Source organism: Pituophis catenifer, unplaced genomic scaffold, assembly GCF_029215685.1.
Source record: "Pituophis catenifer annectens isolate HBS135680 unplaced genomic scaffold, rPitCat1.0.hap2 SCAF_7, whole genome shotgun sequence".
Classification (NCBI taxonomy): Eukaryota; Metazoa; Chordata; class Lepidosauria; order Squamata; family Colubridae; genus Pituophis; species Pituophis catenifer.
Window position 1 is genome coordinate 75,681,572 of NW_027256887.1, and position 13,734 is coordinate 75,695,305.

The 13,734-nt window shown below is 38.5% G+C and overlaps 1 protein-coding gene across 2 annotated transcripts in view; it reads right to left on the reverse strand.

Annotated features, from left to right (window-relative positions):
• KDM5A (lysine demethylase 5A) overlaps positions 1-13,402 on the reverse strand; it is a 52,513-nt gene extending 39,111 nt beyond the window's left edge. Inside the window, exons 1-7 of one of the 2 annotated variants that reach the window (XM_070947820.1) lie at positions 12,936-13,402; positions 10,147-10,224; positions 8,819-8,941; positions 7,480-7,650; positions 6,680-6,814; positions 2,554-2,659; positions 236-324 (exon numbers count right to left, since the gene is read on the reverse strand). In XM_070947820.1, the coding sequence (XP_070803921.1) occupies positions 236-324; positions 2,554-2,659; positions 6,680-6,814; positions 7,480-7,650; positions 8,819-8,941; positions 10,147-10,224; positions 12,936-13,112 (879 nt within the window). In that variant the 5' untranslated portion in view covers positions 13,113-13,402. The remainder of the gene's footprint in view (positions 1-235; positions 325-2,553; positions 2,660-6,679; positions 6,815-7,479; positions 7,651-8,818; positions 8,942-10,146; positions 10,225-12,935) is intronic. The other variant, XM_070947821.1, reaches the window with a different exon arrangement.
• Positions 13,403-13,734: the final 332 nt, after the last annotated feature.

A 13,734-nucleotide genomic window follows, 5' to 3' on the forward strand; every position in this document is an offset into this window, starting at 1 on the left:
CAGAAAGATACAAAATAGTTTTAGTCTGAGTAAAAATTGGACTACAAAAACTATAGGCTGAGCTACAAATTTTAATAATGGACTACTATTCACAAACACAGCAATAGATATCACTTCCCTAATTTTCAAACAACTTTAATGTAGGCATTTTATTTTCTTATTCCTTTACCTATATCTTTATAGCCTAGACATGCAACAACATATCAATGACTAACATGTGGTAAAGCAAACTTACAAAGTTGACAGATAGTGCCCCTTTCCGCTGCCTCATCTGCATACCAAAAGCTTCAGATCTGGTACCTTTGCGTCTCCGAGGAACATCATCTGAAAAAGAGAATGCATAAATCATAAACCACAAAAGAAATCAGAAATCAGGAATACAGCAGGCAACAGAAGCAAAATATTAGATGTATTGTTTGACGATATGAAGCAATAGGCACAAGACTCATTATCACATGACTGCAACAAAAGGCTACAGAATAGCAGTTCACAAAACATTTTGCCAAATGAATCTAAAACAGTTTCTCAAAGATTCATGTCTTTCATCTTACAAGATTCATATCTTTTAAAAAAATGGAAGTCAGAAGAATATGGGTAGGACAGATCTCTAGTTTTTTTCCACTGTATGATTTAATGTGGGAGTAACTGCACAAACCAGACCTATTTTCTATTGCAAAGCTGGAAATCAGACCAAAGCATACAAATCTATTCCCAGAAATGTGTTTCTAAAATGGATTGAGAAAAGCCAATCCAGATACACAATTGCAGAAGTTCTTTTTGGTCAGCAGTTGATAGATTCACAAGTAGAATATCCTAAGCATCCACAATCCTACACCAAGAGAATACTTTTTACCTAATCCTTCCCAACTAAATTTAACTTGAACGTACAGTAATGTATCTTTTCCAACTCCAATAAAGCCTTAATTTACTAGTTCATTCACAATTTTATGCCTATAGAGTGGTGCGGTGACCTAGAGGTGGAGCTCTCGCCTCACAATCAGGAGGCTGTGAGTTCGATCCTAGGTAGAGGGAGATATTTCTCTCTCTGGGCACGATGAGAATGTATTTGCTGAATATAACCCCGCATTGGCGACAGGAAGAGCATCCAGCCAGTAAACACTCAGCCTAGATTCCACCCTCACCCCTGCAAGGGATTATGGGGTCATTAAAAGGAGATGATGATTCACAATTTTATGCCTATGTAATGCCATTCTATGCAATATGTAAACACACATTTTTATAAATACCCCATTGTTTTGTTAAACCAAGAATACGGAATTTATCAGAGGCCACGACACTATCTGGGTAGGTTAAAAGCCTCACAATAATTCATTTTGCATTTGCTCCAAGAAATGACAACTAATTACATACACACAACTGTGGAATATCCAGTATTTACAACACTAAATGAAACTAAGCAAACATTTTGCATTATGAAGACTGAAAATAACTTAATCATCTTATTCACTTATTTCTTTATTAAATGTATTGGCTGCCCATCTTACCATAGGGTAACTCTGGACAGCTTACGTAATTGAAGTATGTTTTTACATATACATTAAAACATAAATAAATTAAAATCAAACATTAAAATCTAAGGACATGTGAGAAGGGTGGGAAGGAGTAGGGGAGAGGTGGGATCCTAAGCCCTACATGGCTCAGGGCCAGGATATTTGGCGGACCATCTGCAGCCAGCAACAGCTTCCCATCGCCCATCGTTCCCACAGGGAGGGCCTACTCAGGGTGCCGTCGGCCAGACAGTGTCGGCTGTCTACCCCCAGGGAGAGAGCTTTCTCTGTGGGCACACCCACTCTCTGGAATCAACTCCCTCTGGAGCTCCGGGTGGCCCCCCGACCTTCGCTCTTTCCGCCGTGGCCTGAAAACGTGGCTATTTCACCTGGCCGCCCTGGACTGATGGGGGTTTTAAAAAGAATTTTAACTGGGTTTTATTGAATTTCTGTTAATTTTAACCTGGATTTTTGTTTTAATGGTTTGTTTGCTTTGTTTTAATTGTTGTGAGCCGCCCTGAGTCCATTGGAGATAGGGCAGCATACAATTCCATAAATTCCATAAATTCCATAAATAAATAAATAAATATATATATATATATATATATATATATATATATATATATATATATGTATGTGTGTGTGTGCATATATAAATAAATAAATAAATAAATAAATAAATAAATAAAATCTGTTGTTACCCGATCAACTACCTCCACTGTGCTGTTCCCACATTTGGAGCCCTAGGCCAGCTGCCAAAGCCACATCTTGAGCCCTTACAAAAGCACAGAAGGGTTGGGGCCAACCTCATATTGGGGGCACCAAGTTCCAGAGGGCAAAAGCAACAGCAGAGGAGGCCCTCCTCCTGGATTCTGCCAGCCGGAATGATTGGGCTGACGGGATCCGCAACATGCATCCTCTGCCGGCACGAGTGGGATGAGCCACTCATAACATTACACCAGTTGTTAAGAATTCTATGAATGGTGGTAAAATTCTATATTACCAATAATAAAAAGTCAACAGTTAATTTGAATTGCAATCTTACCTTCCTTTTCCTTTGTCCCCAAAGTCAATCCCATCATCTTTGGTCCTGCTCCAAATATCTGAAGCTTCTTCAATTCAGTATTTCTACTCACCTCTCCTCCCTCTGCCTAAAGACAAGATTACATAAATTCACCATTACTATTTAGGCTGACAGTAATTACTTTCTATGCTGGATTACTAAAAGTTATGAGCTGGATCAAATTCAACTTTCACAGATATCTTTTTCAAGAACAATGCTACTAAGGCACTTCAAAGGATCAACATTTTAATTTCTACCACTATCTTCAACATGTTTCAGACTAATGATACAAATTACCCTTCTTGGAATGGCATCCAAACTACTAATAGAAGATAATTAAATGGCATACTTTTATATATAGAGACCATTTACTATGCATTTTAAAAAGAACTTTCCCCAACCAGTTAGGAAAAAAGATATTATTTATTAAAGGAAAATGTTGAAACAAATAAGAATACATTTTTTTTGATATTGCATTTACTGTCATTTAGTGTACATCTCCACCCCAGGCCACCCCAACGATGCGCTTGAAGTGATGTCCCGGTGCCTGGAGGCTGTGCGGATCTGGATGGGGAGATACAGGCTCAAGCTCAACCCTTCCAAGACTGAGTGGCTGTGGTTCCCGGCATCCCGATATAGTCAGTTGACTCCATCACTGACTATTGGAGGCGAGTCTTTGGCTCCCTCGGAGAGGGCTCGCAATCTGGGAGTCCTCCTGGATACGCAACTGTCCTTGGAGGAACATCTGATGGCTGTTGCCAGGGGGACTTTTGGTCATGTTCGCCTAATCTGCCAGTTGCGGCCCTTTCTTGATCGGGATTCTCTGTGCACAGTCACTCATGCCCTCGTCACCTCTCGCCTGGACTACTGCAACGCTCTCTACATGGGGCTCCCCTTGAAGAGCACCCGGAGGCTCCAACTGGTCCAGAATGTGGCTGCGTGGGTAGTCACAGGAGCCGCATGGCACTCCCATACAACATCTCTCCTGCATGAGCTGCACTGGCTCCCAGTGGTCTTCCGAGTGCGCTTCAAGGTGTTGGTTATCACCTTTAAAGCGCTCCATGGCATAGGACCTAGTTATCTTCGAGACCGCCTGCTGCTACCGACGGCCTCCCACTGACCTGTGCGCTCCCACAGAGAGAGCCTCCTCGGGCTGCCATCAGCCAAACACTGTAGGCTAGTGACCGCAGGGGGAGGGCCTTCTCTGTGGGGGCACCTACCCTCTGGAATCAGCTGCCCCCAGAGATAAGGAGAATCCAAGACCTCAGTGCCTTCCGCCGTGCCCTTAAAACCTTCTTTTTCCAGCAAGCCAGGCTGGCCTAACACTTTTTTAAATGTTTTTAATTGTCTGTTATTGTTTTTAATCATGGGGCCAAATTTATATATATCTTTTTAATTGTATTTTAATGTGTGTAGTTTATGCTTTTACTTGGCTGATCACCACCCTGAGTCCTCAGGGAGAAGGGCGGTATACAAATTTAAAAATAAATAAATAAATAAATAAATTTATATCCTGCTAATTTGCTTTAAACCCATTATATTCTATTATGTATCACATCAGCAAAAATACAATTACCTATAGCCCATAATAAGCATCAACTGTTCTATTTCTTCTCGCTGATAAGATATTCTAACCTACAATGCTTTATACTTCCAATAAGTGCTCTCTTTTGCACAAGTTAAATATTTTAAACAGATTTCCTAAATAAATGTTTAACATATCATATTCTTTTTAAAAATGCTGAAAATCCTGGTGGTGAAAATATCATGTAACATGTGGAGTACTAGAAAACAATAGAAACTGAGACTCAGAAAAATCAGATTAAAACGATTTCCTTTAACCTTATCTGATTTTTTTAAACTAGTAACTATTTAAAAGAAAATGATTCTAAACCTGTTTTGATTCAAGCCATAGAAAGAATTCTATTAGGAACTACAAATTTCACATCCAGATATTACATACAGAAATTCTCAAACACAGGCAGAATTGTTTGCCTGGTTCTTAACATTTTGAAAAGATTTTATAATTCTATCCATTCCACAAGCCAAGTATTTCTGAAAATATGCAATTGTTTAATTTTGTTCTGAATATTCAAATCACATGAAATATAACAAAAGAGCTTGTAACTAGGTCATTTTTTGTTGTGGCTAGGGCTGCCTCCCCAAGTTTTCTATCTACACAATTCAATTTTAACTGATGATAGCAAGGTCACAACCTGACTACTTCTGTTCTACAACAATCCCAATTAAAGCTAATTAGTGACAGCAACTGTGTTTTGAGGAGGAGATGAAAAAAAGGGTACAAAGATTACTGGGGAAGTATCTTGTTATTTTAATTATACTCTTCACAGTAGGGGGTGGGGTTACTGATGCTTATTTTGGCTGCTTGTTTGAATTGTCTGTAAAGGTACAAGGGCAGATGTCCCTTAAAACTATCAACATTTTACTATTAAAGCTACATAAATGCAACTGAAATTATTTTGGATACTTCATACACTTTTCCAATTTGGGAACAATGGCCATTCAAATGCTAGAACGAAAATGATCTCTTTCAGCCTTAACCAACACATTGTAAAGGGCGCACATCTTTAAAGGACATTTCTTAAAACAAACACATTATAAAATCCAGATTTAAAGAATTGAAAAGTTTTTTTAAAAATATATTTTTAACCTTAATCTCGAAGGAAAACTTAAGCAGAATCTGGGGAAAACCACTCTAATCTACAAAAGTATGCCAACGGGAATTGTCTACCTAATTTAAATATCCAATTCCAAAAACAGCTGCAAAACAAGATGAACCTTGAGAATTGGATAGGAGGCAAACAGACCTATAATGAAAGAGTTTTGCCCTTCCCAAGGAAGTAAACAAGGGAAAAGTACAAAACATCAAAATCAGTTTTTCTTAGAAATTTGAATGAAATATTGCCAATAAATGTAGGACTCTTAAAACATAAAGTTCATAGTTTGTGGTTCGCCCAATTTTATTCCCTTTTTGTCTGATCCTTCTATTGTTCCTACACATACAATTGTTGTGAGTAACTCAGCTGCACATCAGTTTTTAGTTTTAAGAATTGTAGGGAAGGGACCTGGTGGCCAAAGCTACACAGAACTTTTCTCTTGGGCTTCTTTGAGTCAACTGGAAGAGAATGGAATTTAAATAATTATCGGTAGTACATAATTCTGATGAAAAGTCTCCTAACTCACATGGGAGAAAATAGTTATTTTACTAAAGACTGGGGAAATTATATAGAAGAGCCAGACACTGTCTAGAAAATACTCCTTGCTGCCAGCATTTGCCTACTTTAATTGGCAACCACGTATTCGTAAAATGTTTTACTCCTCCTCACACTAAAAATTTGAATAGTCTGAATCGAGTCAGAGTAGAACCCCAAACTCCTTGTCTTTTATTTATGCTGATATTGCATAAGCACATAAGCGCACATAAGCACACACACACACACACACACACAGTTTGTGTATATATATTAAATACACACACATATATACCGTGTTTCCCCGAAAATAAGACTCTGTCTTATATTTTTTTTTGAACCCTGAAATAAGCGCTTGGCCTTATTGCCATGTGCTCAAAAGCCCGATTGGGCTTATTATCAGCGGATAATTATTATTTTGGGGAATACAGGGTAGCAAACTTAGAAATAACACAGTTGTGTATGTTGTACTAAATGTTTTGATGCCATTCAATAAACATATTGTTTATAAGGTAGATCATCTCATAACACAGTATATTTAGACTAAATTTGAGATGTTAGCTTGCCTAAGCCCTCTAAGACAGTTTATTTTAAAGGAGAAAAATCAAACTTCTCAGCTTGTAGTTTGAACCACATGCTATACCAGATGATGCTCATGCAAAGTTCAACAGCTATCACAAATAAAATCCGTTGGTTTTTTTTTTTAATAGGTTTATCAACCGAAGAACTGTTAGATTATACTGCATTTTTATCTAACATACACTCACTTTGAAAAGTCTCACTGTGGTCTCCTTGCACAAATCTTATGATCAGATAAAAGCCACAGCATTTGTAATGCTTCTGCACTACACTAAACTTAAAGGCAGTCTATCTACGGTGGCCAATAGCCTGAGTACCTGGGACTTCACACGTCTGGTTCTTTTCAGCACAACATTCATTCTTGCACCCTGCTTTGGAGGAGACTGAGCATCAACAGCAACTTCCTCAACTTCCACTTTTTCTTTAAGATCCAAGTTTGGCTTTTGGATGCCCTACAGAACCACAACACAAAAGGACAACAGATTGATTGGATCTGGGATGTCAATCTGGTTTCAAACGGTACATTTGAAACAGTCGTTTGGACAGATTCACCCATGAAAAATAAAATTAGCAGATTTTCCAAATGCTTTTATTTAGCCAAAAAAAAAACCCTTCAAGTTTGACTTTCTTTCAAAAGTGTTCTCATCTTATCTAGCTAGATACAAATAAAGAGATCAAAAAACCCAAATAATATGGTTCTCATTAACAAGACATTTTAAGGTAAATGCACATTAGACATGTCAACCTAGTAGAGGTAGTCCTTGACTTATGACCACAATTGAGCCCAAAATTTCTGTTGCTAATGAGTCATTTGTTAAGTGAGTTTTGCCTTATTTTCCAGTTAGTAATACGGTTGTTAAGTGAATCTGGCTTCTTCATTGAATTTGCTTATCAGAAGGTTACGAAATGACTGTGACCGTCATAAATATGAGTCAGTTGCCAAGTGTCTGGGATTTGGATCACATGAACATGGGGATGCTACAATGGTCATGTGAAAAACTGTCATGTCACTTTTCAGTGCCACTGTAACTTTGAACGTCACTAAATGAACTGGTGTAAGACAAGGACACTAAAAAAAAGTGTGTAATTTGATTTCTTGCAAATAAAATACTCTCACCATAAGGCTGACCCCAGATTGGAAAAGTTCATAAGGATATAAGATCCGTTCATAGTGTGCCTTCAACAGGGAACCTGTTGCTTTTCCTGGTAAATAACCCAATCGGCTTGCCACTTTAGACCATTTCTTCTCTTTAGTGACCATTTCAAATCCTCCTTTGCTGGCAACAATCTAAAACAAAAGTTAAAAACAACGTGGCTGCAGATTTCTACAGATCAAGATCGGATACAAAGAAAGCATCTGCGATATAAAACCACAAACATTATTTAAGCAATCTAGACATTTTCTTCCTCCAAAAGTTTTCTTATATACACATGTAAATAACTAGCTAAGCAGTTTGCACATCTGCCATTTAACCACACAAGAGCCTGAAACATTCAGTTTGATTAGTCATGTTCTGAAACACATTAATTTGACTTGCAATTATCTAATTCAGAAAATCTGGAATTCATATGAAAGTTTATGTCAAGATCCTTAAAGCAGCAAAGTAGAGCGTGTATATAGGGGCTTTCAAGATGAAGTTTGTCATCATTATTTGGTAAAAATAATGTTGTTGGTTTTTTTTGTTCTCTTCCACTCATTCTTTCTGGTTTAAACAACCGAAAGATTTGTGAAGGACAGACCTTGAAAAAAGTGAAAACATAGCCAATTACAAAGAAACTGATTTTAAAATAGAGGACTTATTTACATTTTGCTAAAACTGTTTTAAAGAAGTAGAAGGTGCAACAGTAACAATAAAGTAACAATGTATCGTGTACTAGGGAGGGAATAGAAGACCTTTATGGGAGCAGGAAGGTGAAATGTTGCTTTAGGAGAATCTTGGTCAAAAATTTGATCAAGAATAAACAGTACTAATTAACTTAGGCTGACTATTGCACTATAATGAAGATTTAACACTTTTAAAAGGAATTGTAAAGAAGTTAATTATTTTGGGAAGTTTTCAATATATTAATTTCATAGTAAACTTAACAAAAATGACTTCTCAAAAATCTCAACATATTTCTTATTCTTCCCATCCAGTCATTCCTTAATTTCTCAAACGAATTACAATGGTTATCATTTATTTGAAGACTGCTTGAAATATATTATGTAATGATTTCTAAATTAAAACAATGTTTTATAGCTTGCTGATACAGAATATTATATGCACAAAAAATCCTTGCTGCCTTAGATAAAAATAATGCAGTTCTGATTACAAAAATGCATTGGTGTATATTACAGACTATCTTGGCCTAATATGAATAACTCTTTACAAAAGAGTTATGCACCCTTTACAGTCGAAAAGCTAGTTCAGATATCCATTACTTGCCTACCAAACCACTACAGATTCCCCGCTTACCTTGCTCAGTGAATAAAGATCTAATATTTTTCTTTCTACTACTGGAATTTTCAGTGTAGACCCTTGAAGCTCCCAGAATTTTGCTAGGTGATCTAAGAAATCCAACTTCACTCTAGTCATTGCCTATTAATCAAACCAGCAAAAGGTATCATATAAATTTGATGCAAAAGTTTTCTGTCCACAAAAACAAATGGAAACAAAAGAACAGAGGCCATTTCAGCTGTTTCAGAGAAACCGTTGAATATCATACTTATGGAGTTACTATGAATTCTGCAAGGGGGGGTCCTTAAAATATGATAAATGAATAAATTCCACACTTTAGTAAAGGCTGAAAACAGCAGGGGAAATCATTAAAGAATTATGGAAACAGACAGGTATATCCAGGTATACCAAAAATTGTATAACATTCTCCACACTTAAGTTCCTCTTAAGTAAATTTTAGGAGACTTTGGCAAAAGATGTTGCTTTCTCTTGCCTGGGGGAGGGGGGAGATTAAGGACAATTATTCAAATTGTCTGAAATCAAAACTGTGATTAATCCTAATAATGATTAGCTGGAACTCTACTTTAAAGATCACTTGCTTAAAACAAGTCATAGCAGTAATAAATCCATGTTTATTGAGCCCAAATAAGACAAGATAAAAGATAAAAGCAAATACTGGCAAGATTGGAAGAAGAGCAAAATAATACACTATAATCTCTCAATCTTAAACTATATTTTAATATTAAGTCTGAACCAGCTTCATCTTCCATAGATACTCATTACTATGGAATTAGTCATTACCAATATTAAGTTCTACCAAAATCCATGAAATATGAGTGCTGATCAGCTCTTCCCTCCTGTGCTGTCTACTGCATAATGCAGAAGAGATAAGATACACTAATTAGCTACACTACCTCAACTGCTTTAGGTTAATATATTCCTGTAGATTCTCCCTGCAGTATAAAAGATCATAACCAGGCCCTTGTGTTATATTCCAACCCATGAAGGGCTGCAAAGCAGAACTATCAAGAATGCAATAATGGTTAAATAATGAATACATTTATGCTTTCCTCCTGCCATAATAAGGAGTGTCCAAGAGAGCCACTGGCACTGACAAAAGAATCCAGATAGAAATTAGTTCTAATAAACTGTCATTTTTACTGGAGCATCAGAAAGTTATTTAATGTGTACTTTTAAAACAAAATTTACTCATAAATATTGGGAGAGTTATTTTATGTAATTATATCAATACAACATAAGAAACGGTGTGGGCTTTTCAGGTCATTCATCGAACCATCTCACCAAAAAATTCTAAGTTAGTTGAATACTGATGACTAGAAACTTACCTCCAGTTCATTCAAGCGCTGCACCCGTGGAGTAAAACGAAAGTTTTGCACATCACATGCAAAAGGAGGCTGCCAATCCTAAACAGGTAAAGAAGGAAAGCCAAATTTAAAATACAAGCCTTCAATAAAACAACAAACACAACTCATGTATTCTTTTTTTTTTTAACTTTTTACTTTTGAATGATTTACAAGCATTCCATGAAAAGCTGAAAATATTTCAGGTAGAAAGAGTATTACAAAATGAATAAGTTTTCATACAATTTATTATATATGCCCTAATCCTAGCAACTCCAGAACTCATATACAGTAGATTAATACTACACAGAAAAGAATACAAAATTATTAGAACAAAGCTAGGCTTCACTATGTTGCAATTTAGAATCTGACTTTCTTGAACTTTAACTTGATTGTTTTGGGCATGATACAGTTTGGCCATAAATGAAGTATTTGTATTGTTCTGGATTTTGATGGAGAGAAATTTCAGAGGAATTTTCCATGATAAGTAGAACAAGGGTAGTGTATTTCACCCTCTCCAACTCCTCTTCCATATGACCAGCGCACCAATACACCAGACTTCAAGCATGGCACACTCCACCGACTCATCTGCCCCCTCTCCATTTTCCCAGTGCCTTCCTTTGCTGCTGCCTTGTTCGATCAAAAATGTTTGACTTCCTGTTTCCCACCCTGGAACACCTGTCCCCCAGAAAAGGTTTTTCAGGTCCATGTCTAGATAGAACATGTACCTCTCTCCATACCTGAACTTTGCAAATTTGCCCATTCCATACACAGTACAATCAGTGCACTGAATTGTTTGCATGTCCCTAATCAAAAAAGTGTTACAAATGTTGACCCAAATTACAAATCTATAAATATTCTAAAAATGGCACATCACTCAGCAGCTGCTCACTTCTTTATAACCCCCCTTTCTCTCATACAACTAAAGAAATTATTGCTACTTTTCATGACTGTTTTTTAAAAAGCATAGTATTTCTCTCCAACTAAATGTATTTATAATTATGCAATGAGCTAGAATGCAGCCAGCTATACTGAAATACAGAATGACAGTTTATTTTAAACGTTTAATATGAATCAGAACATCTGTTATTCATCACTAGTTATTACTTTTTAAGCTGTTATTTGACAATGTAACCTATTCATTATGCAGGTGTTAAATAAATTAAAATGAGACATTTAAACTGAATAAGACTGGGAATGATTGTGTTTCATTCCAATAGATATTTTAATCTGATGTACTTGACAAGATCCAAAAATGAGCATTCCTTCAGAGTAATATGTCACAAGGCCAAATACATGACTTCCATCGCTTTGCACACAAAGCTAATGAAAAAAACCCACTAGAGATACAAATGTAATGGCTGTTTCTTCCTGCACTTACAGAACCTGCATAACTTAGACCTCATTCTAAAGAATTTTTTTACTTGTTATTGTAGCTGATCTATGTTAAATATCTTTTTATACCTTAAAAGCAATGTTTTGCAAATTGAAGCCTAAAACTCCTCCATCAGCATCAATTAAATTCCTGGTTATTATAACTCTTAATAACTAAGTGACAAAGAAAAAAGCTGGCAAGTGCTATGACTTATAATTGTTTTCCCCATTATCCTTTGGATTCTTGGAGTAGATAACAGAAAAGAGGGGAAAAGGAGCTGAATCTCAGGTTGATCACATCGCTTTGGAGTTAAAAAGAGTCAGGTGAATAAAACTGCTACTGCACTGAAAGGGAGCAAAGATGGAAGCCTTGATCTAGACTGACCTTGGCTGATGAAGGGGAGTGTCTATAAGGTACTAGAAAAGAGTTATTCAGGACTATGCATTCTAATCTCTTTTAAGGAGATTTTCTTCAAATTAACACGATGGTTTAACCTACAAGAGCTCTTTAAACATAGAGTAGAAAAAGAATCCGGAGTATTTTTTAAATATTTACAACCAAGAAAACCAGTAGAGAGATAGAGACACATACACAGAAAGCTACTGGGGCTGTACACGACACAGTACAATAGGGACTATGTAGTTCTAGACAAAGAGATACAAAGAGAAAATTATTTCCATGGAGAACCCAGGGCGATACAAGAGACAAAATGGGTTGTTTTTTTTTTTCATGGAGGCCAGAATTCAGTTTTTAAAAAGCCAAAGCTTTCTACCCCGGGATTGTCAGAATTTAGCTCACCCATAACCACTTCATCAGAGCAACACAAGTCAAAATCCCTCCCCTCCCGATAAATTTAAGCCATCTGGCTAGACTTGATCACCAGAGAAGGTATTTTAAACATCACCCATTAGGAGCTCCTTTTCTCTCTCCTTCCCCGGGAGTAAGAATTTAGCCTCCTTCGCCTGCCTGAACCTTTATATCGTCACTTCGTTCTCGCTTCTCCGAAAAACGTTTCAAAAGGCGGCTTATTATTAGCGGGGCTTGTAAAGCAAAGTTAACCCTGAATCAACAGAGGGGTGGTGGTTGTTGTGGGGTTTTTTTTTTCTTCCCCTTCTTTCGGCGTCGGCCCATCGTGACAAGAGACGCCATTGCTGCAAAAGATCAAAGACCTTCGGAAAAAGTCCGAAGAAAAACCCCCTCGAAGAGAGGGGAAAAAAAGGCCCGGGCTCCTTTCGCTCAGCCTCATCCGAATTCAAAAGGGGGAGAGCCGGCGGGCGGCCATTGGGGGAAGCGGGGGAGAGAGAAGGGAGAAGCAACTTCTTCAAAGAGCGAAGACCGAGGATAGATACCCGGAGACCTTCTCCTCCATCCTTCCCTCCCTCCCTCGGCCCGGCGGTACCTTAGGCGGCCTGATCTTGCAGATGCCCGTTTTCTCAGCCAAGGGTCGGATGCGGCCGATGAAGCCGAGGGGGTTGCTGAACTCCTCCCAGCTGGGCTCGAAGACGGGGCACTCGGGCGGAGGCACGAATTCCGCCACGTAGTGCGGCCCATCGAGGCCGTCGTCGTCCCCCGACATGGCGTCGGCGCCGTCGTCCCTGCCGCCGCTGCCTCAGGACCCGGACGAGAAAGGAGCTCGGCTGGCGGGGAGCGGAGCGGAGGAGGGGAAGGAGAAGGCGAAACCGCTCAAAGATGGACCAAGGGGCGGAGGGACATCCCGGTACCCAGCGAGGAGCAAAGGCGATTCCGGCCGACGAGCAGAGGAGTCCTTTCGAAGGCGAGGCCGCAGTTCCCTCAAGGCCGGTTCAGGCCTCTCTCTCTTTCTCCCTCCCCCCGTTTGTTTTTGTTCGCCCCCCCCCTCGCAAGGATTTGTGCTGCTTTGCGTGTGTGTATGTTTTTTTTTTTCTCCTTTTCCTTTTCCTCCCCTTCTTGAGGCTCAGCGGAAGTGACGCGTCTCAGTTAAATCCCCCCCACGTTTCTCGCGGAAGCGACTAAATCATATCCTTCCGCTGATCTTGTTTTAAAATAGAGATAGATAGTCCCGGTTCTGTTGTTGTTGTTTTTAACCGCTCTCGGTCTTGGAGCGCTTCTCTCTCTCGTTCACTCGGCGTTATCCGCTTTAGCGCCCCGGCAAAACGCTAAGAAGGGAGCCGAGGGCGCTGAGAGGACTTAGTCGCAGAGCGAGCAAGCGAGGGTGGGTG